Source organism: Wasmannia auropunctata, unplaced genomic scaffold (genome assembly GCF_000956235.1).
Source record: "Wasmannia auropunctata unplaced genomic scaffold, wasmannia.A_1.0 LD336053.1, whole genome shotgun sequence".
In the NCBI taxonomy this organism is placed as follows: Eukaryota; Metazoa; Arthropoda; class Insecta; order Hymenoptera; family Formicidae; genus Wasmannia; species Wasmannia auropunctata.
In genome coordinates, this window is record NW_012026837.1 from 3,976,088 (window position 1) to 3,998,857 (window position 22,770).

A 22,770-nucleotide genomic window follows, 5' to 3' on the forward strand; every position below is an offset into this window, starting at 1 on the left:
TGAATTGATATGCAGTAGCGATGTAAATTCACGTTAAAAGGATCACAGATGCGTTAAAGGCACGCGGATCCCGAAACTCGAGCTCATCATTCGTATATTCACAAATGTTAGATGTATATACATGTATATATACACGCGTATACGTTGTACTCACAGTATGACAAGGGTTGGTCGGCAGTTGAACATGATTGTGGAAATGTAAACGAAGTGACTTCATTTAATGGATTAACCGAGAATGGAGTTAGAGGGAAGCGCTTCGAATATGAAGCGCTTCTTGCGCGATAATATTCCCGCGAAAGTCTTCTTCTTTTCTTCCAATTTTATTTCCGTTAAGTCACAAGAGCGAGAAATAATTATCTATCGCTTTTACTTTATATCACGTGCAATTGTGGTGATTGCAACGCGCGTGCGAGGCCACGTGCGAGGCGAATGGTACACTTGCGTACCATTAAAATCGATTATATTTTTCATTCTTAAGGAGAATGTTCGCAAATTTTAATTCTCTTTTTGTAACGTCCATGTTTTTGCGCAAATCGGCCGTAATGCATAGCAGCTACTTAAAGCGTATAACAGTTTGTTACATACACCAAAGTTGTTTTTGCTAGTACAATAATAACGTGAAACAGAGTACAATATTATTGGTTTGCAGAAATTACATTGCATATTGAGTTAAGACATGATTAGACCATTTATGTATACACAGAGAGAGAGAGAGAGAGAGAGAGAGAGAGAGAGAGAGAGAGAGAATGTCCCATTTTAATTTCCTCAAGCAAATATCTAAAAAAATACGTAAGATACGAAAAAATTTTCCTGCATGTTTTCTGAACATTTAATAAATAATTATGTTTTTATAATAAATATTTCCATTGTACCCGCGCAATAATAGCGCTGATAGTGGATTATTGTATTATTCTATTTTTATCATTAACAAATAATCTTATTATTTTTACAGTATACATCTTCCGCTTTTAAACAATACCATAGATTGGCTGAAACGTTTTTTTATATCTTGCGTATTTTTCGAGATATTTACCTAGGAAAATTAAAATAGGACACCCGGTATATATACATATATATATGGAAAATTTTTTAATTGTAATTATGTAAAATGGCAAACCAATAATTATTATGTTGTTCATTTAATTGTTTATTTATAGGATTTATGTTATTCTTTATGATACGGAATAATGTTCCTGTCGTTGTGACAACAAATTATTCACAGTACATGACGATACTTTCTGTTCCTGTATACGATAGATGCTACTTAAAGGAAAATTGTCACATTTGCTTTATAAATCTATTATATAATTTTGTACTAAAGATTTGCGACATTTGCCTACTCTATATATATATATATATATATATATATATATATATATAATATATGTATATATACATATTTAAATATAAAAAAATATATATGAAAGTTGCGCGATCTACGTCGATATTTGGAAAATAACCCTCTCCCACACACTCATCCCCAGAGACGGGATAGTGGATTTATGGTGAAAGGGTTATATTCCTGAAAAATATAAAAGCCATGATGATGTATAATATGCAATATGTCTTTATACAATTTTGTATCATTATTTTGTATCATGTATTCGAAATGATAAAATTGCTCATATGCAGTATTTTCTCGAATTTTTTTCAGCTAATAAGCACAATTATTTTTATGCAAAAATATTAAGCTGTGTATTTATAATTGTCCTGTGTTTGATACTTGATCTTTATTATTTTAAACGTTACATATTTTCTGCATAAAAATTCGAGAATTTATTGCGTTTATTTTAAATTGTGTACTTAATCTTGATACGTGTTAAATCGTACTTAAACGTTTCAAATCAAGTAATTAGATTCATTTCATTATTAGATATAATTTTAAAAGTAACATGTTGCATATTTTGCATCCTTTTACAATGGTTATAATGCTGGTTGCTATTGTATACAGATTAAGTGAAATAAAATGGATTATCTCTTATTACCGACTTGTTATCGTTACATATATCTTATATTGTCGGAAAAAGTGCGATAAGATAAATTTGTATACGTCTTTGTAAGTGTAAGAGCAATTATTTATGCACTAATATTACAAGATAATTTCAACATTAATTCCTATGCGATAGGTAAGTACAATAATTGTTTCTTTTTTTTTTTTATAAAATGCTAAATTACGTTGTCATGTTTTAAATAAAAATGGAGCAATTATTTATACACTAATATCACAAGATAATTTCAACATTTATTTCTATGCGATAGGTAAGTACAATAATTGTTTCTTTTTTTTTTGTAAAATGCTAAATTACGTTGTCATGTTTTAAATGAAAATGGATTTAGTGCAAAATAATTGCAAAAACTTGAAAGTAAATTGATTACTTGATTATAAATTGTCAAGATACAATTGGTATAAAGTTGATACTTTGATCTTTAGAAAATATGTAATTTTCTAAGAGATAGTTTCGAAAAATTAATTTTCCGTTATGCGTGTAAAGGCCCTTCACCACCCCCGTCGATTTTAATCGGCGGTCCTCTTGTCCTTTTCAGAAATGAATCAAATTGACACATCGACATCGAATCGATATCAATAACGACGACTAATATTTTTGGCTCTGTTGAATATGAGCCTTATTTTTTTTTATTCTTTTTATTTGTTTCATATATACAATTTATTTTATATCAATAAAATATAAGATCATGAAATACAATTTGATTATTCATACATTTACTAAAAAAATTTTTTATTCAAAAAGTTATATAAAAACAATATAAATACTATGCAGGTTGTTCCCTTTTACATTTGAAATAAAGATTCCCGGGAGTGATATTTTTTTTAAATTTAAATCGGTGTTAAGTTAAAAATTCGACAAAAAGATAACGGATACTAACGAAGGTCGATCTGAATTAGGCTTAATATTAACATAAGAAGAGAAACGCTCCGAAAGGCTAGCGAAACAGTCGAACGCTCGTGCCCGTGGTAAAATGGCATCCGCGTCTCTGAAGGGCACCCGCAAGACGTACAGCTTCGAGGAGCGGAAGATTCTGATATCGCTGATAAACAAGCACGAGATCATCCAGGACAGGAAATCGGATCCGATCTCCATATGCAAACGGAAGTCGGCGTGGTCGCGAATCGCCGAGGAGTACAACTCGATGGTAGGATCCCGCGGTGCGCGTTCCGCCGTACAGCTCAGACGTTGCTGGGAGAATATGAAGGCATGCAAGCGCAATCGTGAGGAAAAGAAATTCCGGTAATTCAGCGTTACGAAGCAATCGCGTTCGGGATCGAGCTTGACATTTAACTAAAATTTAAACTTAACTTATGAATATGTCAATCTGAGATGTCGATAAGATTCGTATTTTGAGTTTCTCTTGTAAAAATTAGAGAACGATTAGAGAGTAGAGAAGGTAGTGTCGAGTGAAATTTTTGTTCGGAAAAAATCTGCTTCAACCTTGTTCAGAAGTTTTCTAGCAAATGGCCTTTACGTGAAAAAAAATTTATACAAAAAAAATCCAAAGAAAATAAGTATTTAGACGTTTTGATCTTTTAGCGAAAATATGAAAGCGGTTTGTCAAACGACAAAGGACGAAAAATGGACGAGAAATCAATGCTGGGAGGGTATAACTTGTGGCCAGAATATGCCGGAAGCGCCTGCAATGTCTACCGGAACCGTCGGTTTACCACCAAATGTGGTATTCGAGCCGAAGGATTCGGAGCCGTTCACATTGCAGAGTGTTTGCACTGCCGGATCTCAAAATCCGAATTGCCTGAAAAAGGATACAAATAGTTGCGAAGACTCAAATTGTAAATATTTTAGCGTCTTTAGTACAGTAATTTTTGTAAACGCACAGCTCGTAGAGGAAATCAATTTTTTTAATTGTACAAATAAATAAAGTTAAAATGATGAAACGATAATTAAAAATATCAATGAAGAAAAAAATATGAGGAAAGACATTTTTATAAATTAAGTAATTTGCCGCATTTTTCAATTTACTCATTTATTTAGTTGAAAGTTCTTTATAGCTTTATTAGAAAAAGTAACGAACAAATTTTTATAATATATAATAATTTAATATTTAATATTATAAATGGAGAGATTATAATACTTACTTCCTAATTTCACGAAAGTGAATCAAAATTTGAAGTAATCAAATCTGACTTTACGCAGCTGACGGTGCATTCAAGCAAATGACCGCCGATAGGGATAAGTGCAATGTTATTGCGCCGTCCCCCGATTCGATGAATGACTATTGTGAGAAGTTCGTAAGAAGGTACGCGGAGTCACCTACGATCGATCGGCCGGCGGATAACGGCGTTGAGAAAATCGCGCGTCGAGAAAGACACGTAAATCAGGGTTCAAGTTCCTTACACACCATGATCTCGCCTCGCGTTGTGCAGGAGCATAATCGCAAGAGGAAATCCGCGCTAAGAGAAGACGAGCTGCACGTGCTCGCGCTTTCGGAGGCGCAGATGAAGGTCGACATCGCTGCCATGTTGAAGGAAGAGGCGAGGATCAAGTTGGAGGAGGCTCATTATCGCAAGGAGGAGGCTAGGCTCCGAATGCTGCTCTTCACTTACAAACTTGACAGGATTAAAGACGAGTGAGGGAAGGCGGATCATTTTGTTGGAAACGCGTTGTCGTAAGTCCATTATTTTTCTTTATTTTTGTTGCCAGTTAATATCGAATCTGGTGCTCGTAAGCAAGATGGGTCGGTTATGTAAGAAATGTAAAATGCAGTGTTGTGTCTCTATATAATATCAATTTACTTCTCATAAATGCAAAATTAAAGTATCATAATAAATACGAACCTTCTGATGATTTTTAAGTATACTTGCTAGTAATTAATAATTATTGCGTTACGCGATATTATTTCGCTTGTGACGAACGTTACGAAAATTGTGACTTTTGACGAACGCAGACGCGACGGAGAGTCGACGAAGTTATGAGAATAATAAATGAAAGAGAAGCTTTTCGATGTTCGCGTTATTTGTATTATTTGTTTGTTTCAGTCGTTTCTTTTTTAGTTAAAATATAAGAGCACAGAGAACTCTCGTCTTTGTTTCTCAAATTTAAAAGAAACATATATAAAAAAGATAGAAAATTACATTCTGTAGGAAACTTAATAGTGAATTTTTACCATATTATCGTAAAATTAAGTATACCACCGCGAGTTTTCTCTTTGCGTCTTAAAGATTCTACTCTTGATTATTTCAAACTTAAATTTCTATATTATTAAATGCTATTTTGCAGTCATTTTGGAATGTCGTTTGAGAGAAACGGATGCTACCTTCTGAAGCATCTTTAGGAAATATTTCTTTAGGAAAGCAGTATCTTTAACTTGTCGATTATTAGTAATAATATTATATATAAACATAAATGCTAATTTAGTTAATCTCTTTGACTATATAATAAAAATCGATTTGGATTATTCGGAATCCATTTGGAGGATCATTGATAAATGACAGTCGTTAGCTGGGAGACTGGCAGTGGATTGTTGACTAGTGACGGAATATAAATCGTATAAAATGCTGATTTGTTATCGCGGATTGGTTGTCGTTATAGTCGGTTTCGATACTCTCAATTGAAGTAAATAAATATAGAGCGGGGATCGCGTTCGCGTTTTCGCAATTTTCAAGATCGTTCGATCGATCCTCGCGTATTTCTTCTACATAAGGTGAAAGTTGTCGCTGAGGGCCGATTTCGCGGTGTTCGAGCAACGGGTGACCTCGAAGAGCGAGGGATCGGTGTAGATCGGTTCGCTCGGATCGAAACCGCCACGTCGGCCGGTGGACAATCCCACAGCACCCTCCAGAGTGGTGGGCGACGAGGCGAGACGTTGGCTGATGGCATTGCTCATTGATCTCGAGATCGATCTAATTAAATATTACCATCTGTTACTCCATTTTCTCCATTATAAATCAAAGCTTTATGATTGTGAATAATTAACGATATAATAATTAAATATCAATGCGGGAGTAGTAAATATTTTTTTTCACTGCAGTTTTCACGCGACTCAGGAATTAAAATTCGATTGATATCGCCCGTTTAAACACTTACGACGGCTGAAACGGTTTCTGAAGACCTGCTCTCATGAAAGAAAAGTTGTTGACTCGGCTGCTGTAAGGCTCGTCGGAATGGCTGCTACGATTGCAGGTTTTGTCGAGTCTACGATTTTTCATTATCACGGAATAAACGTATTTTCTGAAATAATGAATCACTTTAAATTCGCTTAATAGAACGGAGAAGATAAGCTCCAAGATACTTCATAATTAATTGTACTTTACTAATCAGCTTACGCAATATTTGTGGATTAATTTACTCTTAATGGGAGGTCTTCTTAATTAATGAAACGCGAAGTGCGAAATAAATTTGCATAGGTGTAATGTAAGTTTTACCTGTAAACGAGCATAGATAAGAGTACGACGGAGGCCAAGAGCACGACGAGGATCCCCACCGCGGTAACCAAGCCGTAGTATTCGTTTTGCGTTATACAAATGTTTTCCAACATCTTCGTTTGCCTCTCGACGACGGTGTTCTCCTCAATGTCCATTCTCGAGTCGAGAACCTATCAAAATATAGTTGATATTATTGCGAAATGGAGATGACATCTTTCCCCTCGTTTACTTTCGGGGGCAAAAGCGATCTGTTCTTGGCGAGGTACCTCTATCATTTCCCTGACGTGCTCCTCTTCCTCTTCGTTATCCAGCTCATCGCTCGCAGCGTCGGTCGCGTTGAAAATCGTCGCCGACGCGTTGTTAGAGTCACCGTCCGTCACCGTCGTTATCGGCGACGCCTCGTCCTCGACGTTCGCCACCGTATCGTTACTTACGTCCCTCCGCCGCCGGCCGAAGGACGGCTCGCTTCTGCCGCTGCCGCCGGAGCAGTACGCCGGCTGGCAGCCGTCGCGGCACGTTCGCACGTTCGCCTCGAACACCAGGAAATTCGATTCGGGTATTTTGAAGGCGTTGAAGCGGGCCTCGAGGCTGTCGCCGTCGCGGAGGCGATCCAAACCCGGGAACACGTAGTTGTCCACCGGACAGCTGCAGAAATTTCCGTTTCAATTACGAAGATTATGACAAGCAATTTGCGGGGATAATTTAATTTAAAATAAGAATAAAATATGGGTTATGAGCCAGAGATCTGGATATTTAATGCTTTAAGATAAGTTAAATACAAGATCACAAATACAAAATAGACATTTCGACCTACATCAGGTCATTTTAAATATTACATTATTTCAATATTACATTATTGAATATTTTAACAATACCGTTTTTTGGTATTGTTAAAATATTCAATAATGTACCGACCCCTCATATGAACCGATTCCGCTAAATTTTAACTGTTACTGTAATATTGAAAATAACCTGATGTAGGTCGAAACGTCTATTTTGTATTTGTGATCTTGTATTTAACTTATCTTAGAGCATTAAATATCCAGGTCTCTGGCTCATAACCCATATTTTATTCTTATATTTTATCATTTTATTGAGCCTATAATTATTTTATTAATTTAATTTAAATTATCTCCGCATTTAATTTTTCGATTTAAATTTAGTTTAATTTAAATTATCCAATTATTATATAATTTCTCGATAGTGTCCAAGACATTAAAAAAAATGGAGCAACGATATTGCATTACCTCCAATGTAGGTAATATCGTTTTTTCCGTCTTTCTCTTATTACGAGGTTCAGTGTTTCTTACCCATATCTGTCTATCAGTTGTACACTTCTACCGGAGTAGGGATCTCTTGCGATAACGTTGGTAGCAAATATATCCGTTACATAATTGTACCTATGGAAAATAATGATTGGGATTTGTTGAAATTTAAACGCGATTACCATGGTGTATCTTAAATACGAAATGTCTGACGCGGAGAGATTAATTTTGAAGTCGACGGAATTAAATTTCGGACATGCAGCAACACGAAACTACTATACTTCCATTAAACCGTTTAAAATATAATTTTGTAATTCCATTCGTGTTAAATCGTGTTAAAAGATGAATGAAGATTACCCGTCCTGTGCTTCGAGTCTGAAAGTGAGAGGATCACCGACGGCGATGGTTGTCGTGGGTCTACCCTGATAGAGAATCATCAAGCGCACTCTGGAGCTCAGGGTGTTCTCCGCTGGGAGATATTCGATGGGGATGGGAGACCCTGATCTGTACAGCGCACGTATGAGACCCATTAGCGAAATTGGATGAATTAGAAATTATGAATGAAAATGTGGTGGAAGGAATGTACATGAAAGATGTGGGGGGCTGACTTTAATTAGCTCTTGTTTTTAAATTCTAATTTTACCAATTGATAGAAATTTTTTATCTTTCAACCAGATATCGAATTTTTTGATCGAAAAATGAAATGAATATTGCGTCACAATTTAAGGCACAAAATTTTTCGATAAAATTAATTGTAATTAATTTTTTAGTAGACGAGCTGTTAACATAAATATACTGCATGTGATTGTATGCTTAATATAAAGTAAACAAATGTACGAAGGAATAGAATGCGTGAGTGATATTCTCAAGTGACATTTAGGACTGAAAATGTGATAAAAGAAATTGCACCAGCGTGCTTGCACCTACATACTCATGTAACGCAACACGCGAAGCGTGTTTTACTCCGCTCGCAGTAACTCGCTAAACATTATTATACGTGAGTTCATACAAAATTAATGAGCAAGCGGAGTCTAGAACAACGTCGAGCAGTATCGCAATATTTGCGAATATGAAGCCGGGGGGGAACTTGACTTGTTTGTCTAAAATTAGTATGATTTGTCGGAAAAGAGTCCTGTAAAAATGTGATTAGACAAAATTGTAAATTGTAACGAGGAATATTTCATTAGTTATAGGCTCAAAAACTTTTTCTTTCTTCTCTCGATATGGCTTTATTTACATAATTCAGCGTCCCTGGGGTACCTTCGATATGGCACTTAACGCGTTAATGATTGTACTCTCGGTGCAAGACACGACCTCTCGATCGATATGACCTGGCATACCCGGCACCGATGTAGCCGGATGTGACGACAGCTTCGCCGGGTCCCCGAAACATGCACGTCAGGTTGAACCGTTTGTCCCGGCCGGTTTGCACGTAGTCCGAAAATTGCACCACCACGATGTTCGTCATCGTATCGCCGTACTGCAAGCATTCGCCGATCGAATCGTTCATTACATCTATTAAACTGCCGTCAAAAACTGCGATTCTATCAGATACCGGCGAAAAAGAGAAGTATAGCTTGAAAAAAAATTAAAAGTATCAAATTATTTTAAATAGCCCCGGTATTCAATGTCCAATTAAAGGTTATCGTGGAATGATTTTCCACGTGTCTCGCGCGATTCGCAAGAATTTCGCGGAACGCGCGCGTTAAAAGCTTTCAGTTTAAATTAGATTCGGAAATTGTCTCCGGCGGATCAAGCCGTTAAGCGGGAATTGTCACCCTTACTCGCTGTGTGCCGCACTCGGGGTATCCCTGAGGTCCGCTGATACGGAGCACGTTCACGGTTCCGCCGCTCCCGCGGAAGAAGCACCGGTCGTAGTATCCATACGTGTAGATTCGCCCGATAAATCCCTCCGGCGTTCTCAGAGTAAACTCCATCCCGTCCTCGCTACAGACTTGGCTCACTAGAAGCGTAACAGACCGTAATTCGTCGGGGTCCGCGTGGCTTCCGGAAAACTGTCGACTGGGGAGGTGCGCGACGGTGCGAAGTTAATTAAATCGAAATTGGTGGTCAATAAAAGGATTAGAAGTCAAATAAGGTACACACGTAAGTTTCATTGCGTCAGATTATTGCCGAAGACCGCATTGCTTCTCTATTAGCATTGTATTAAAAAAGGGATGCGGGAAATCAGTTGAGCGGGGATGGCCATAAAATTGTGTCACATACACCGTCGACCCTTGGCATGTAGACATGGTGTTGGTGCGTGGATATTGCGTATAGGTTGTGCACATGCGACGTGCGAGAGGAAGAAGTATAAATTGAAAAAAAAAAAAACAGTATTAGAGATTTATTTCGTAAAGGTGAAGTCGTGTAACAATGGTGCAGAATTGTATGTACAATAACGTGTTTAAATTAGTGTGCAGCTTAATTCTAGAAGAGAAATTATCTCATTTTATAGATATCTGCTGTCTACAATGTGTTTTAATTATATCTATACTACTCCGTGTAGATGTAATAAGCCACCACACTCCGTGCAGGTATACTAATCCGGACATTTTATTTCTACGTTGAGCATACGTGTTTCAACCCTGTAGGTGCCTATAGTGCGGTCGTGCGTGTTTTGCGCTTTCGTACTGGCGCCTCACGAACAGAGGCGGCCGCTTACCGTCCAGACATTCCCCGTCCGCGCCCTGGCGGCCGTTGTTCCTCTCGTAAAAGTCGTAATCGGAGCCCGAGTCGTAATAAACCGGATTGCCCATGTCCATGTCCCTGGAGTCCCGGTCGCTGAGCTCGCAGTTGTCCCTTTCGGCCCCGTAAGGCGCGGCGTACGGCCGGTAATTGAAGGACCTGCAAATGACGTTGGGAATTTGCGAGCGAATTTGTCCGATCGATTGCGCAAACAAACGTCCCATCGAATCATTCCTAATTCAATTTCGAGCACCCCGGGTCACAGGCGTCTCCTGAATCAACTGTCGGAATTTCTACGAATTTCGTCGTTGTAGCTACATCTTTCGAATCGAAGAACTTATCTCCTACTTTTTGTGTTTTTGTATAATTAGCTTGTATTTTCCGTATTACTGATACAAGCATGATAACCGAATTTAATTTTATTTTTTTACGTAATTTCTATTTGCCTCAAATATTAATCAGTTTTATAATTGCTAAGTAATGTTACTACGCTTCTCCCTCACATTACCATAAAAATTGCTACTCAAATCAGCTACATAGCTTACTACCACTTGAATCGTTTAATTCGGATTAGATGTTGTTTTTAATTTTCGCTAGACCGCTTACGCAGTTAGATTTAAACCTGAAAAAGTAGCAGAGAAATGAAGCTTCATCTATATCAAGTGTATCTCTCGAATTAATTGCTCGTCGAAAAACTCACTACTTTTCGATCGAATTTAATTACATTTACTTGTACAAGTTCGACCATTATTGTTACCTGCAAACGAAGTCTCTGGCGTCGGCGCACTCTCTCTCGCACTGACCCAACGACGAGGAGGTCGTGTACCGCCTAACGAACGGCTTCCGCACTCTGGTGTGAGACCCGACCTGCCTGAAGTTGTCCTGCTCGTCGCACCTGGACACCAACGGGGGTCTGCCTATGATGGGCCCGCCGGCAGTTCCAAACGGACGAGTGTTGTAGACGCCGCCTTCGCCTATGTATCCGCCACCAATGACACCGCCGTCGCCGCCGCCGCCGCCACCGCCGCCGCTGCCGCCGCCGCCGCCGCCGCCGCTGTATCCGCCGCCGTATCCGCCGACGGGTCGCGCCGGGCCGTAAGGCCCGCCGGCGTAAGGTCGCTGCTCGGCACCGTGGCTCTGGGGACCGCGAACGTCGTCGAAGAATCCGTGCGAGTACATTCCGCCGCCAGGCGGATACCTGCTGTTTGATTGAATCGCAACGTCATTTTTCCGTGACAAATCGTGGATTTTTATTTTCAATAAGATTACGTAATTTGATTGCCATCATGATCATCTGTGACCAGCACTTAACTTTTCAACGGCATATTTTTCATACGCTAAAATCAGAACTTACTGAGCAGACAATGTATTTAATAGAAAAGTTATTATAAGATACGCGAGAAAAATATTTAAATTCGACACGATCACGTCTAATTTCGTGGCTTACCGGTTGGCATAAGGGTCTTTCTCCGGATATCTCCCGCTAGCTGGATATCGATCGGCAGGAGATCTGTCACCTAGTCCCAGAGGATATCGGTCCATGGGGTCTTCCGGATAAGGATACCGATCGATCATGTTGGGATACCGATCGACCATATCGATAGGATATCGGCTTGAAGTCACGCGGACCCCGTGTATCACGGGATATCGGTCACTCGCGGGATATCGGTCATTCGGGGGATACCTCCCTAGAGTTCCGGCGTCGGGATATCTATTGACACCATTAACACTGGGACGTCGATCTCCTCCCCGAACGGGATATCGGTCGGATATAGGATATCGGTCTGGATAACGGTCGCCAACTGGGTAACGATCAGTCATAGGATAACGGTCTCCCGCGGGATAACGGTCGCCAGCGGGATAACGATCGCCAGCGGGATAACGATCGCCAGTGGGATAACGGTCGCCAGCGGGATATCGATCTCCCGCGGGATACCGATCAGGATATCGATCACCAAGAGGATACCGATCGGGATAATTGTCGGAGTCTTGAGGATATCTGTTGTCCGGGTATCTATCGTCTAAGGGACGACGATCGGGATATCGGTCTGGATAACGGTCTGGATAACGATCGGGATAGCGATCAGGATAGCGATCGGGATATCGATCCGGATAACGGTCCGGCATACGATCCGGATAGCGGTCGGGATAACGATCTGGTTTAATACTGCTGGTATATCCTTTGTCGTAATCGTCCGGGTATCCTGGAAGTATTTTAGAAAATATTGTAGAAAGTTTTAGAATATTTATTATGCGCAAATAAAATATTTGATATTTTTAAGTAATATAGAAGCTAAATGAACAAATGATGGTAACTAATAAACGTTATTGTTAAATATGATTATCTCATTTTGTTTAGTAGACGTGTACGCGATGATTGGATAAATGCCGCGAGATAGGAATGAGCGTGGAAATGTGTGTCTGTTAATAAATCGAGCGCACTTGTGCACGAACACCGTTTATTCCTTGACGCGAAACTTGACTATTTACAATATTTACAGAGGTAAGCGCGATCCGATGCACCGCACAAGAGTGCAAATTGCCAATCAGATCGCCTTACGAAAAACGAGAATAAGAGTATCGTTGCTAGACTTTTAGCGAGTGCTAGAAAAGGAGTACAAGCCGCGTTACCGAATCGTTAGCAAGTGCCGCGAGGGTCGGTTGCGAGAAGACTGCCTCACGCAGCGTCGGCTTGCTCCTTCTTCCCCTCTCAGTTCGGCCGAAATCTCGCCTCGGCACTTCCGGTCGAGCAAGTGACAAACAAGTTGTTTTCGCAAATTAAAAAGGAGACAAATAAAGTCACTTGTCGGTCGTTTGACCATCAAGCATGCCATGTGGGAAATTCCGAAGCGAGATATCAGCCGCTACCTGCGTGTTGTGCCGAATTTTAAGCTGGTTTTGAACACATTTTTTATTAATATATCGAATGCGATTGTTATAGTAGAAAAAATAAAATTCAAGCTTAGATGATCATGTTTAACGTTAAGAAAACAGTGTGAATATAGTGTAATCTGGATTAGCTTACTATTCAAACGATAAGATTAATGATATTTGCGAGATGATCGTAACAGATGGTGGCTGACAATCGCGTCTAACGGCGATTATATCGTATAAGATCTCGCTCTATCAAGACAATTTATGCGGTTGCTCAGTAGTTACCATGAATGATTACACAACTTTATATAACACGTCGACATACGATATTATTCTGAATTAATTATACGGTTCTAACCGGGTCTTCCTAAAGAGGGTCGTCCAAAGTTTGTGTCTTGTCCCAGGGGATCCGGTCTGTATCCAGGGCCGCCGTCGCGATCGCCGTCTAGATATTGATCTGTTGGTACAACGCGTCGTTAGATTAAACATTGAGCAATGCGAAGATACAGCGCTGCTTCAAGAAATTTCGCGAAAGGCGGCGCGAGCGGCGCGATCACGTATAAGTGATACAAGTCGATCTACGAACCAACGTAGCGACCTAAGAAAAAAGAATCGAGTCGATTTCAAATTTATCGCCAATAGGACGACGATAAACATTAAGAAATTTAACGTTTTACATCTGCTCGCCAATTTTTTCGAATATATATCAATTTCCGAAGTGTGTCATCAGTTGCGCGTATACTAACACGGAAAGAACGATTTTGTTGAAAGATCTAAAAATTTTGCTAAAGACAGATCTGAAAATAATTTTTTGTTGAATCATCAAAATAATTTGTTGGAATGTTAAAACTGATAAGCATTGCTATAAAACGTTTTGATGTTCTAGCAATCACTTTGGCTTTCGCACAAAATTATTTTGATTATTGAACAAAAATTATATTTCGAGATCTGGATTCAGCAAAATTGTTCCGTGAAGGAAAGAGTTTATCGCGAATGACACGATGTTCAGGAGCTGTCCACGACGCGACGCGTCATCCTCTCTCGCGGACAGGCGGAATCAATACTCACGCATGAGATTCTCATAATAGTCGTAATCGACATCGTAGATGATCCGGTTACCGTCCTTCTGATTGAACCGGCTCAATCGGCAGGTGTGATAATGCTCGGAGTATACGGCGCTGCGGCACTGGAAGCTCGTCTGCCGGAGGCACTCGTCCAGACACTCGCTCAGGCTGCGTCCGGTGATCTCCGAGTGGAACTCGCCGCTCAGACGCGAGTCCCGGTAACGTTGGAAGGCCGTGTCCGGGCGACGACCGTCGGAGAAGAGGTGCGACGTCGAGCTGCTGTCCGGGTATTCGGAGCCGCGCGCTACGGACGGATCTACGTTTCGTAAGTAGGCATTGATAACGAGTTGTGAACCACCAACTGACCATTGTTAATTAAAATAATCTTACGCCTCGTTAGAATTTAGTATAAATGATGCAGAGTAGAAACAAAAGTGTCGGGTACAATAAACTCTCAACTAGCACCGTGAATCTTAGAGAGGGTGCACACGAAATTTTAAAATATTTTTACATATTCAATCTTAAAATTTACTGTATTTACACCGAAACCAAATTAGTAAATTAAAAAATTATGAAAAGGTGTAGCAATTAGTAAAATAAACTAAGGTTTTTAGTGAAATTAAAATGAAGAAAAAAAAGTACTTTCATGGAAGCAAATTTTTAAAAACGTGAAAATTAATTTTGGTTAAATAATGTTCCGGCAAAATTATCAATTATATCTTATTTGTTATATTTGTCGCGAACGTTACTTACGTAATGAGACGAATAGTCGCAGACTACAACAGAGACCGGCACAAAAGAGAGCTAGTATTTAACAATATTAATAACCAATATTAAAATAGTACTCACGATTATCTAAGCACACCAAATCGTAAAAGTGACGACTGATGCTGTTGCTAACTCCAATGTCGTCTTTTTGCGAGACGGAATCCTCCTCGGATATGACGCACTGCCGAGTTTGCTCGTCAAACTCGACGCTGCGACAGAAGTATTTCTCCGCTCTGAGACATAGCGCCTGACATTCGTCCAAAGTGAGATTCGTATATAAGTCCACCTCAAACGGACCGCGTAAACTTTTGTTTTCCTCCTTGACGAACACTGCGAGCCCGTCGCATCGCCTTTCGGCTGATCATACGTTTAAAAAGATATTTCTTGAATTTTAATGATTATATAAATACTATTAATACATGCTTAGTATTAATAATAAAGAATTGTATTATTATTTATTAATACAATTACATAATTAATATAAAATATGTACATGATATTTCTCGATATATTTAATACGCTGATTTTTAAATTATTACGAGAAAATTTCTGACGCAACTTTATGCGATGAGACACATAAATGCTTTGTGCAAAAATTAATCAGGAACATACCATTAAGGCAAGTATTTTCCAGATAATCAGAATTCGGATCGTCCTCCAGTAATTCGGAATGTGTTCTTCTGGTGAAACGACTGAGAGAGCAACTCCTGAGGGCAGTGTCGAATGTCGCCGATCGGCAGACAAAACTGAACTCGTTAAGGCACCTAAACGCAAAATGAAAATGCTATTCCTTTGACGGTATAAGACGCGATAATTTTTAATCCCCGCGTGTATACCTGTCCTCGCAGTCGGTTCTGTTAGCGGCGCTGACTTCTTTGATGTCAGTCAAGGGTAGCTTTAGCTTTTTTCTCGGATGCCTCTCGAACACGTAACGACGATTTGGACATTCCCTCTCTATTCTGTCGGCTGAGAATGAGAGACAACATTAACTTCATATTTCTCTCTGATAAACAAAAATTATTAAAAGACAAATAGAAGTCGGTCATAATTAAGAATTAAAAAAGTTTTTATTTATAGAGATTGTTAATTCGTTTCACTTCTATTATTACCAGCAAAAAAATTATTACAGCTTTCCGACAAGCAAAATTCATGAACGAGCGGCTATTAATTTCAAATAATAAATTTTATTTAACAGAATGCGTCGCGACGCGGCGATATTAATTTTTTTCTGCACCTATACGCGAATACTCACACGCTAGGCACACTTCGGTGAAGTGCACGCTGTTCGGTACGAGCATGAGATTTCCGATGCCCTCCGGCTGCGCCTGTTCCCTCGTTAAATAGCAAGTACTCTCGTCGTACTCGGCGACGCCGCCGTAGGACGAGATTCTGTTCCCGGGCTGGAAGTCGAAGCTCGTGCATGCGCGGACCAGATTGTTTGACGACGGTCTGTCGCGCAGACAGAGCTCTTGACACTTCTCCATCACCCTAAACGGAGGCCCCGGCTCTCGTATCTGCACTCGTGAAACGGAATTTCTTAACGTCGGATACGCAGTCCCTTCTCGCAATTGTGTCACGCGGCGACCTTTCTTACGCAATTCCGCTACGTCGCGGAATTGTGGATGGAAGTTCACGACATTATAATTAATATTGCAGGTATGCGATGTGCGAATAAAATTTTGGAGAACGTTATATTTCATAACAAGGATATTTTACGACAAGTGACAAACTCGAGAAACTAGAGCGCGACGTACTTTAAAGCCGAAGTACTTTCGAAATCATACGCGATCTTACCACATCGTCGTCGAAACCCTGAAGCTGCTGATCCGGAAGTCTCTCGTAAACCACCCTACCCAAACCGCCGTTGCAGGGCACCGTTTGTGCTGAAACTATAATGGTCTTCCCGTTAGCGGCCGTTTCTGCCGGTTAACGCGCGACAGCGCGTCCGTTCCTGATTTTATTATTTAGGTATATATACTATTTCGCGTGGCAAAAAAGCGCAGATTATTATTTCCTTTTCGCATAAAATTCAGGCTACTTCCTCCAGCCGACAAACACGCACACGTGCTCTTCGCGATTTTATCAACGCGATATTTTCAGTGCCATAAGTGGCACGGATAGTGATGACACAACACCGACCAACAGTTTCGCAAGTATGTACATGACATCGTTCTGTATCCCTCGATTTGCTTGCTCGCACGTTCGCAGAACTATTTATTTAGGCACGTGCAAATTCCAAACGGCGGAACGGATTTTTAGAATTCGCGCCATACGATTGTATCGCGCCGAACAGAAAATCGGAATACAGCTTTTTTATTCTAATTTTTAAACGAAAGTTCCTATCAATTTGAAATGATTGTTACTTAATATTTCAGTTATCAGATTAATTAATTCAAAATAAATTTTACTCATGATTTTCGATCGTGTTTAATTAATGACGAGCAAAATTTTTAGAAGATGAAATTTTTTTTCTTTCTGTAGCTCTTTTTTTTTAAATAGAACATGTCGAAGTCTGTGAGTAATGTATACCAATAATATCTGTATCAAATTTAATTTGAAAGAAATTGTGAAGAATTTTTAATCTATTACGTGCTTACCATTGACCAATAGATCTAACACGATGAGTATCCAAATGGCTGGCAGCATATTAATTGATCTGTAAGTTCTTCGCATCGTGATATTGAAATGTATCTATGTCGCATACATGCCAATCGCTATTAAGAGCTGAAAATAAACGATTAAACATTTGATGTATAAAAAGAGAGAAATAGGTATTTTTAGAAAAATATCATTGATATTAAAACTTTCCATGCTACTTTTTTTTAACGTCACCAAATATGCTTTATTAAAGAGATAAATTTTTATTTCATGTTATTTTTCGTAAAATTACAGTGGTAGAAATTACAGAGGTAGAAACTGAAAACGGTCGGACGTGAGTACGTGTGGCTTCTCGCTTCGAAAAGAGAGAAGAAATTTAATTTATGCGAGGAGAGAAATGCTGTTCTAAGGGGTAGCTTTGTATTGAAATTTAATAATGCAAGAGATCACGAAATTATTTACGCGACCGTCGTAAAGCTACACGTATTTTTCACGTGCATTTTTCTTTTACGAAATAAGTGCCCGCGGGGGAAAATATTGAAACTGTTTGTACGTACTTCGGGAGCGCACAAAAAAGACTCAAAAATTACGTGCTACATACATACTCTTATTTCACATTTAATTGTGAGCTGGATATTTGATTAAAGAAATTCACGAAAATATTGTTCTATAAAACAAAAATACATATATGAGAAGAGCAGATAGAATAATTATTGCTTAGCTGTTTGCCGATATCGTTCGAATGTTTCTTCCGTATTCTCTGAATTTCCCTGGAGGGCCAGGTGCAATGGATGTAAATCCAGTTTGTGTCCCCCCCCCTTCTCCGTGTAAAGAAAAAAAGAAACAGTACGTGAAAAATCGAAATACCAGATAAAACTACTAGCGAGAACCATTTGTTCTGGCCGATGGACGTTTCTACGTACTCGAGATGTACGTATTATATATATACGCGGGGACAGCGTGTACTAAAACTTTATGGGATTCCTGACGAGCGCTCACCCTGAACACTTCCACACACCGTCACCCTCGCGCGATCGTATACGTACGCGGCTGCCAAAGGACTAGCACACGCCCGTAAGGTCAACGAAGCGTGGTTCCAACTTTCAGGTATTACATTATTAGCCGGTTGTACCATTATCTCTCTCTTTCTCTCTCTCTGACCGGTTATCGTGATTGACGTAGGAGAGCGCGGGTTCAATCATCGAAAACGAAAGAACGGGCATCTTCGTGCGTTCGTCAGCGGTTTTCGCCATCGATAACATCAAAAATAAGGGAACCGTGTTTACGCGGTATGTACTTAATATCTTTTCTAAAAGAATTTTGCAAACGTAATATCTGCCAAAATAATTTCACGCCTTGAAATAATAATAATATGTTAATTCAGGCCAACGAACGAGCAAACTTTATCGATATAAAAATATTTTTTATTATTACAATATGTAATAGGTAACGATGGAATGTTTCGATCTAACTTAATTCTCTTCAGCTGTCTTGCATAACTAACTGAAATCTTGAAACTACATGCATATAAATTTTACGAGTTCAGCTCGTATGCGCATTGACACAGAGATCTTTTTCATAAGATTAACAAAACGGTTTCGATAGACCGGTTCTAAAATAAACCAGCAACATTAGGATGTAACTTTCTCGAAATGATGAGTTGATTATTTAATCGACTGATTTTTTTATACACCGATACTATATCGAAAATTTTTGATTTCGTTAAAGACTTATAACTTGTTTATCATTATTATTATGTTGTCACGCGATAATATTTATTTAAACCGTCATCAAATCAATCTTATAAAAAAAATCTCTGTTTTAATACGTTCAAGCTGAACTCTTCAAATTGTAATTTATATACTTACATGTAATTTCAAGATTTTTGTTATGTAAGACGACTGAAGAGAACAAAGTTAAGTCGAGAAACATTTTATTGTGTTTTATCGTATATTTCAGTAATAAAAAGTACTTTTATATCGACATCTAAAGTTTGCTCGTTCATTAGTCTGAATTAACATACATTTTTAAAAATAAGGGTAATAATTTATATTATTATAACAATAGATTTATTGTTGAATGTTTTATTATCAAAAGCAAATTTTGCAGCAACTCCTACAATGGTATTTTAATATTAATCGGTTTAACTATTATGTTGAAACATATATGAACGTGAGAGTAAATCATGACAATAAAATTATTTATGTGTGGTATTAAATTTTTGTAAAATCTGAACTGTCTGTAAAATACAATACGAATGTTAACGTAGTCCATGTATAATTACATTTGCTATACCTTTATCGGGGTCTATACGATTTCGAAAATATATCGCGCAATCGAATTCGGAGTTCATATATAAGCGCCGTCACAACAGAGTGTTTATGAATTTTATGATATCGACAAGGTATCATAAAGAGAATTTTATTGTCGGGGGTAATTTATGTTTACTCGTCGATGCGCGAGCGTACTTGTTCATGAGGAGTGCCAATTACTTTATGGCAGCGGGTCGGCCAACCGATTGTGTCCACCGACGCGGCGGCGCGCTGCTTATTAATCGCGTTATGGTTTATCGCCTCGGTAATTGCGTCTGTCACCGACAACGCGGTATAAAAGCTTATTCTGATGTTAATATCATCGGTCGCGAGAGAAAATTATGGTGCCCGTTCGTCATAATTCGCCCGTTTCGCCGTAATATTGCAGCCGCGTGCGAAATTACATTTCCGCAATTGTCCTCGCCCGGATCGCCGGATTTATGACGTGCCGCTCGCCCGTATGCAAATTATTTCGGGAAATTACTCGGATTGAGGTAATTAAACATGCCGTCAGACAGCGAGGGACCGCCAATTAAAAACGGTCGGAGACGTTGAAAAGTGTTAAATAAATATGGCTCGCGCGCGAGGTGTCTTTTCATTTTCGCTGTCGTGTGTGAAATCTGTTGTGAAATCTGGCTGTTAACGAAATTCAATTAATATTTTTTCACCGAGGAATTTGGATTTACCGTCGCGAGAACTCTACTGGAGCAGTTGCCGATATATACGAGGAGAAATGGGTTATTTGAAGGGACAAAAGACGCAGCTTGAAGAGACCGTTGTCGACGCGCGATTCGCAATTTCGGGCTTTGGGAAGCGTCAGCCCTTTGAAAAGCTTTACTTTCCGTATGCTGCTTTTCATCCGCGAGCTTCCACCGCAGGGCCTATTGTCGTGGTCCTTTGAACTCTATTGGTACGCGGATGGCATTGTTGCGTGCGTACCCGTGTCGAACCGGGGGAATGAATTCGGTCATTGTTGTGTGACGTTCATGTTAATGGAACTTTCGCACGCAACGACAAATTATTATCTGGTATAATGCGCCATGCTAATTCCATTGGATTCGGGCACGACGCGATGCGCTGGTGGGAAGGATGGGGGAGGGGAGGGGGGGGGAGGCACAGCGACAATGTGTGTTTAGGAATGTTTGAAATTCGCGGCCGATGTTTCTGCCGAGTCACGCTTGAAAATTAATATACCAATCAATTGAATTATACATGCAATCGCGTGGCTGTGCGAAGGATCCGCGGAAAATCCGTATAGCACACGCGTATCTTACAATTGCGTAACAATCTGCCGGGTAATTATCATGATTACAGCAATACGAGCGTGTACTGCGCTCCAGCGCGTTAATAGCCACGCGATAGGTACGTCATTGGAATAATTAATTGAGTTTTCGAGTAGTTGTGCAGTCATGCGAGTTACTTTATCAGTCCTTATATGGGCATTACAATCATGTGAGCATGCAGCATTCTGTGAAAATGTATCTCTCTTTGTAGCTGTATGTACAACAAAGGGAATTAGTCATCGCGTGTTTACACTGTTTACCGTAAAACTTATTGTAAGCGTAGGTATATATATTTTCTGAAGCGAATTTTTCAAGCAGATTTATCGGTTCGATAAATCTCCTCTCGAGAAAGATAACGGGGCATGAGGGTGCTGGTAAAATAAATGCACCCTCATGAGCGCGGGATTTGATCTTCTGCTCGGGGCTCTTAAAAAACAGACTATAGAATTATAATTAAAGTCGAGTAATTACGAATGATTTTCATTCCGCGACTGACTTGACATCTGAATAGAAAGATTGCCAATCGTGCGAGAGAATCTTATCGAAAAAAAGGTAATATGACACAATCCGGTCGAATAATATGTACAGTCGGGCAAGTGATTCTTTATAAAAATAAAAATGAGAAAAAATATATAATAAAATCTTTTTATTTTCGGCTCAGCTTTCGAGAAAATCGAGTTTAAAAATCCGCTGGCTGTTTAAAAATTCCGCGAGTTTAAAAATACGCATGCTGTTACAGCTAAGGTACAGTTCGTCGAGCGATGCATCGTGTTTATGAACAACACTCTACTACATACCGGACACGATCAGTTTTCGTTCAAATATCATCGACGGTGAGTTACACGAACAGGTTTTTTATACAAATGTACATATTATTTGGCCGGACTCTGCGTAATCTTACCCGGAAGGGACAGCTCTCTCCGATTTTTTCCGCTTTACCGCAAACTCTCCGCAAACCCTTTGGCGCGATTGCGCGATTGCTGCTGGGGAGGGCGAGGGGAAGCGTCCTGCGACGGTATCCCGGTCGCGATCGCGAAGTGATCCTGAGGGCGTCCCTCGTGCCTGTCCACCGATCGGCGCGCGAGAAAAAGGCGTGCGAGCGTACGCCAAAATCACGCGTGCGGCGCGAATGGCACCCGTAATCAAACTGACGGTCGAAATCGGCGGGAAGCGTGGAAATAATGGACACCTGTACACCTGGGAAGTGGAGAGCGAGAGAGAGAGAATGGTAAAAGAGCAAATCGTGCATTCCCGATGAGCGATCTCCGCGTAGCAGAGGCCGTAGGGGGCCCGTAGTAGTAGAGGGCATAGAGCATGGCGCGCGGGGGCGGACAGGTGGGGTCCCCACGTCCGACTTCTCTGGCCTTGCGCGCAGCGGAAGTGGACCTATTGTGTGTCCGGTTTCCGTGGGGCCATCCGGGAAAACGGGCGACGCACGAGTAGGGGGAGGGGGAGGCTGACTCCCAACCAGAGCGGGCCCCGCGGATCGTCGTACCCAGCGGCGTAGGTTCGATCTCGTCATCG

At 39.9% G+C, this 22,770-nt stretch overlaps 2 protein-coding genes across 2 annotated transcripts; one reads left to right on the plus strand and one right to left on the minus strand.

Annotated features, from left to right (window-relative positions):
• The first annotated feature begins 2,804 nt into the window (after positions 1 to 2,804).
• LOC105451156 (myb/SANT-like DNA-binding domain-containing protein 3) lies at positions 2,805 to 4,974 on the plus strand. The gene is made up of 3 exons (XM_011691435.1): positions 2,805 to 3,248; positions 3,549 to 3,802; positions 4,167 to 4,974. The coding sequence occupies exons 1-3, from the start codon at positions 2,980 to 2,982 to the stop codon at positions 4,601 to 4,603; spliced, it is 960 nt and encodes a 319-aa protein (XP_011689737.1). The 5' UTR covers positions 2,805 to 2,979; the 3' UTR covers positions 4,604 to 4,974.
• A 690-nt stretch (positions 4,975 to 5,664) lies between these two features.
• LOC105451164 lies at positions 5,665 to 22,198 on the minus strand. The gene is made up of 20 exons (XM_011691442.1): positions 22,148 to 22,198; positions 17,651 to 17,777; positions 16,848 to 16,936; positions 16,306 to 16,567; positions 15,890 to 16,019; positions 15,666 to 15,817; positions 15,135 to 15,410; positions 14,290 to 14,589; positions 13,580 to 13,678; positions 11,795 to 12,551; positions 11,105 to 11,548; positions 10,325 to 10,506; positions 9,444 to 9,622; positions 8,991 to 9,139; positions 8,017 to 8,163; positions 7,705 to 7,794; positions 6,661 to 7,039; positions 6,395 to 6,564; positions 6,057 to 6,200; positions 5,665 to 5,872 (listed from the first exon to the last, which is right to left on the minus strand). Exons 2-20 carry the CDS (start codon positions 17,724 to 17,726, stop codon positions 5,665 to 5,667), a joined length of 4,233 nt encoding a protein of 1,410 aa, XP_011689744.1. The 5' UTR covers positions 17,727 to 17,777; positions 22,148 to 22,198.
• Between the last annotated feature and the right edge of the window lie 572 nt (positions 22,199 to 22,770).